This window comes from Bactrocera neohumeralis, chromosome 5 (genome assembly GCF_024586455.1).
Source record: "Bactrocera neohumeralis isolate Rockhampton chromosome 5, APGP_CSIRO_Bneo_wtdbg2-racon-allhic-juicebox.fasta_v2, whole genome shotgun sequence".
Lineage (NCBI taxonomy): Eukaryota > Metazoa > Arthropoda > Insecta > Diptera > Tephritidae > Bactrocera > Bactrocera neohumeralis.
In genome coordinates, this window is record NC_065922.1 from 61,094,662 (window position 1) to 61,099,365 (window position 4,704).

At 37.4% G+C, this 4,704-nt stretch overlaps 2 protein-coding genes across 2 annotated transcripts; one reads left to right on the forward strand and one right to left on the reverse strand.

Moving 5' to 3' along the window:
* The first annotated feature begins 277 nt into the window (after positions 1 to 277).
* LOC126759466 (uncharacterized) lies at positions 278 to 2,489 on the forward strand. Its single transcript, XM_050474295.1, has 2 exons — positions 278 to 881; positions 1,757 to 2,489. Exons 1-2 carry the CDS (start codon positions 495 to 497, stop codon positions 2,129 to 2,131), a joined length of 762 nt encoding a protein of 253 aa, XP_050330252.1. The 5' UTR covers positions 278 to 494; the 3' UTR covers positions 2,132 to 2,489.
* Positions 901 to 3,660, reverse strand: LOC126759441 (putative nuclease HARBI1). Its single transcript, XM_050474254.1, has 2 exons — positions 2,457 to 3,660; positions 901 to 1,719 (listed from the first exon to the last, which is right to left on the reverse strand). Exons 1-2 carry the CDS (start codon positions 2,895 to 2,897, stop codon positions 967 to 969), a joined length of 1,194 nt encoding a protein of 397 aa, XP_050330211.1. The 5' UTR covers positions 2,898 to 3,660; the 3' UTR covers positions 901 to 966.
* Between the last annotated feature and the right edge of the window lie 1,044 nt (positions 3,661 to 4,704).

The following is a 4,704-nucleotide window of genomic DNA, read 5'->3' on the forward strand; positions in this document are numbered from 1 at the left end:
GAGCACCCATTGCAGAATCTAGGATACTATATATGAATGGCTGATTCGGCCAATTTATTGTGAATGACTATTATGCATGGCGTACATTTTTAAAACATTGCACGCAAATATACATGGGTTTTGGTCTGACATATTTTACAGCCATTGCAAATAATTTTCTGCGTGTGTTTGTTGTTGTGCCGGTGCATCAAGAGGAAATATATGCAAGAGAATACCCCTTATGTTTATATTTTGACATGATTGAAAATCGATAGTTTTTACTCTTTCTAACCTTAGGTTTCGCGATTCAATAGCGGCCTTTACACGGTCACATATGTGTGACATCACACCAAGTTGGACCGTGTAAAGGGGAAAAAAACATGCTTGTCACACATGTTCAAAGTTTTTAAACTTGTTTAATTTTTCTGCTGGTGTGTCACACAAATTTGATCGTGTAAAGGGCTGCTTGATGCACGCAGTATATTTTTTCAGTCGAAAAAAGACAGTGAACAGAAATGGTGTCGCGCATGAACGAACAATTTTGGAAAGAGTTCTTTGAACTCTATAGAAGTTTTCCAGAACTGTGGCAAGTAAAAAGCGAGTGCTACAAAAACAAAAACAAAAAGAATGCAGCTTATGAAGTGCTTCTAACAAAACTAAGAGAAATTGATAGTAACGCTAGTTTAGACAATTTAAAGTGTAAAATTAATTCATTACGGTCATCTTACCGCCGCGAATTTAAAAAGAAAAAGCGAAGCGAAAAATCTGGCGCTGGTGTGAAGGACATATACGTACCTACGTTGTGGTACTTTGATGACCTCTCTTTTTTAGAGGACCAGGTGCAATTAAGCGGCTTCTCTTCAATCAAAATTGAGGAGAATGAAGGAGATATTGTTGAAGAAGTAAGTAAATAATACAATATTTTTAATTTACAAAGTATGCATTTATTTTTAATGACTATTTTGTATATATATTTTTTTTATAAAGTTAATTTTCCAATGAACCGACACTATTGAAATATTCACAAAATATGTTTCGAATTTCCATGGCTTTGTTGGAATAGTTTCGGCTTGTGGTATTTTGTAATTCTGCCATTTCAATAAATTGCTTATCATTCTCTTCTACTCGGCGAAGATATGAAGCGCTACTACGTTTACTTAAAAAATTATGCAAATAACATATCGCAAGTACAATTTTTGAGCATTTTTCTGGGGATAAATTTATGGTTGTCAGCAAAATACGAAATCTTGAAGATATAATTCCAAACGCATTTTCCACAACCCGTCTTGCTCGTGATACTCGGTAGTTGTACTGTAGCTGCTGGTGTGTCAATCCTCTGTGGCTATATGGCTTCATAAAATTTTCATGCAGTGCAAAAGCGTCATCTGCTACAAAAACAAACGGCAGCTCTTTGTCAAAACCAGGTGGTTTAACTGGGGGAGGAATTTTTAACTTTCTCTCTTCATGCATAACTGCAAAATTTGAGTTTCCATAAACATCACCATCAGACACTCTTCCATTAGCTCCAACTTCGACCATTGTAAATTGATATTTTGCATTGACAAGTGCCATCAGTACAATGCTATATGTTTTCTTGTAGTTGAAATAATAAGCTCCTGAATGTGGTGGTCTTTTAATGTTGATGTGTTTGCCATCAATAGCACCAAGACAATTCGGAAAATTCCACATTTCAAAAAACTCCGTAGCAATAATTTTCCATTCTTCTTCATTTTTGGGCATCTGAAATAATAACAATATTATTTTTTATATCGTTTAGAATCGAACACCTTCTGCAAAGAAATATAAAAAAGATTATAGCCGAAAAGAAAGGAGTGAGTTGCTAGCTAAGGCAGTTGAAGTTCTTGATAATTCAAACCAACAGAAGGACGATGCAAGCACACTTAGCTCAACGTGGGAATTGCTTTTCAGAAAACTTTCTTCCACACAACAACTCTTTGCCAACAAAGCAATAGTGGAAGTTTTATATCAAGGAGCATTGGAACGCTTGGATGAAAACTCCTACAAATTATTCGAAAAGAAAACGACACAGCATAGCTTTCCACCACGATCATCTTCAACACCATTTTTTTCGAGCGATACTTCATCTGCAGCTTCACAATATTTTGTTTCCACACCGCTGCAAAGTCCTTAGCTTATATCACTTCAATCCCATGCGCACAAACTCCAGCCATCCAGAGCAGTCATCACTCTACAACAGTCAAGTCATCACTCTGGACCACAACAACCTCAGTTTATACCTGCAATCAACATAAATTCGCATGCGAATGGAAACAACCTTGACGCGACCACAAAATATAGCAATTTTAATGAATTATTCACCGATTCAGATTATACTTAACTTTTTTGAAATGTAATTATTTTAAGTATAGTTTATAAGCACTCATATTCCTCCCTTTATGGCTTTAGTCTTTTACATTTTGAAAAATGTCTTATGTTTTTTGTTGAATAATACATACAGAAATAAAATCCTTGAGTACTTTTACTATTGATTCACATGTTTCTATTATTATTTTGCTCAAAGTTGGGGTAGCAATGCGTGACGGAAATTTTAAACTTTCGTAGGACTCTCCAGTGGCCAAAAATCTTAGCGTTACGGAAAGACGTTCATTCGGTGAAATTGCATCTCTCATAATAGTATCTTGCTTTTCGATTAATGGCGTTATCAGCGCCAAGAGGTCGTTGTAAACTGCAACATCCATCCTTAAAAAGTTTTTGTAATCCTTTGGGCAAGATATTTCCAGTTCTTTTAACAAATTTGTATGCGAACGTTTTGGTCTTTTCTTACGCCAATCTTGCACCCAAATTCGTTTTTTCTTGCCACTTTTTGCAATTTCTTCCTCTTTCTCCATTTCTAAAATTTCTTCAATCAGAAGAGCTGCCACTAATGCGCGTGCCATGTTTACTCGTTAAAAGCTGAACCATAGATAACTTGATCAGAATCTCTCGCTTGTCAGCTGGCAAGGCACCCTGATCTGTTTTCTGAGCTGGCAACAAAACACAATCAAGGTGCCGTCAACCAGCAGTTAGTGAAAAAGGCGGGACGCCAGAAGAGCAGCGCTATAATTACTTTACGAAATTAGTGTGAAATGAAATTTCATTGAACTGTGCGAACATATTTTGGCAAAATAAATGTTTATGTAAATTACTTAATAGGGGTATTCTCTTGCTCTTGCAAGATTGCAGATTGCAAAAATACTATACCGAAATATACAAGAGCACGAGAGCACCCATTGCAGAATCTAGTGATATATGAATGGCTAATTCGGTCAATTTGTTGTGAATGACTATTAAGCATGGCTATTGTGAATTGGCGCACCTTCTGCATACATTTTTAAGAAAAAAAACTGTAACAAATCTTTAAAATTTAAATAGAAATAATAAAATCCATTTAAAACTTATCTTCCTCAACAATTTAACGACGTAATATGTCTTTATGTAAAATGGCAACTACAACAGGGTTGCAATTATATTTTTGCGTGACATTGCACGCAAATATACATAGGTTTCGGTCAGACATATTTTACAGCCCTTGCAAATATTTTTCTGCGTGTGTTTGTTGTTGTGCCGTTGTAAATCTGCAATTCTTGCACCGTGCACCGGGTCTTGCAAGAGCAAGAGAATACCCCTAATGATTTTGCATTTTAGCATTTATATAAGTGTGGCGAATGAAACACCACATTTATATAAAATTACAGATTATTTATTAAGATAACTCAAAAGACTTCTTCACTTGTTGGCGTCTGTACAAGAAGTGACGCTTCTTAAAACTAAAAGCTTAGAATTCAGTTGAAACTGTAAATTTCCAAGAAGAATATAAAGAGAATGAAATAATAGAATAACTGACAAACAGTGCTGCCAGATGTGGTACGACTTGTCTGTGTGCCCACAGTATGTATGCATTTTCAAAAAAGTCCTGCTGGACTTATTTAAGGTTGAGTTCCTTTACTAGATCCTAGTCCGGGTGCTTGGTGCAGTTAGGCTGGTTGATGTATGTAGCGAATTCATTTGCTTGGTGAGAGTACTGTTGTCACTGGCCAATTGGTATGATTAAGTGGTAGTTGGGCAGTTCTCGGTTAGGGCTATGACGGTTGTTAGGAGCCTACACGTGCGAAACTGGGTTAGGGTCTTGAGCGACCGATTGGATATTTGTGCAGTTCTCGGTTAGGGCTACGACGGTTGCATAGGAGCCTAAACGTGCGTGACTGAGTTAAGCGCCTTAACTCCGTAGGTTCCGACTTTGCTACCGTTTGCAATGAAGCGATACATTGTGGACTCTAAATGATGTCGATCATATGTACCGTTGACATGTGCTGCAGTGTTTGTAGCGTCATTTTTGGTTGTGCGTGTTGCATATGACGGCTTGTAGTTTCCTGCGACAATTGGTATGTGGTCGGAGGTTGTGATGGTCCATGAGGTCAGAAGTTGGGTAGTTTGTACATCAGGATATGGAGGAACTGTTGCTAGCAAGATGATGATGATGATTGCTGTTGGTAGATATCGGTACTGTACTTTGTGCGCTGCCCAGCGACAGGTCCTGTTAAAAAGATAGTGATTTGAGTTTAATATAGGTGATGTTGAAATGGCAACTGCAGTTGTAGCGTCCGTTGTTGCTGTTACTGCGCTGTTACTGTTGCACCTGCGATTGCAGTTGCATTTGTACGTGCGGATTTTGCTGTTGTTGATGGTTGTGGTCATGTTGTTGCG

Coding starts and splice junctions, on each gene's coding strand:
- LOC126759441 (XM_050474254.1), bottom strand. CDS start 2,897: ATGGCACGCGCATTAGTGGCAGCTCTTCTGATTGAAGAAATTTTAGAA. Junction 1,720..2,456: donor TACTCAAGGATTTTATTTCT/GTATGTATTATT, acceptor TTATTATTTCAG/ATGCCCAAAAATGAAGAAGA.
- LOC126759466 (XM_050474295.1), top strand. CDS start 495: ATGGTGTCGCGCATGAACGAACAATTTTGGAAAGAGTTCTTTGAACTC. Junction 882..1,756: donor AAGGAGATATTGTTGAAGAA/GTAAGTAAATAA, acceptor TATATCGTTTAG/AATCGAACACCTTCTGCAAA.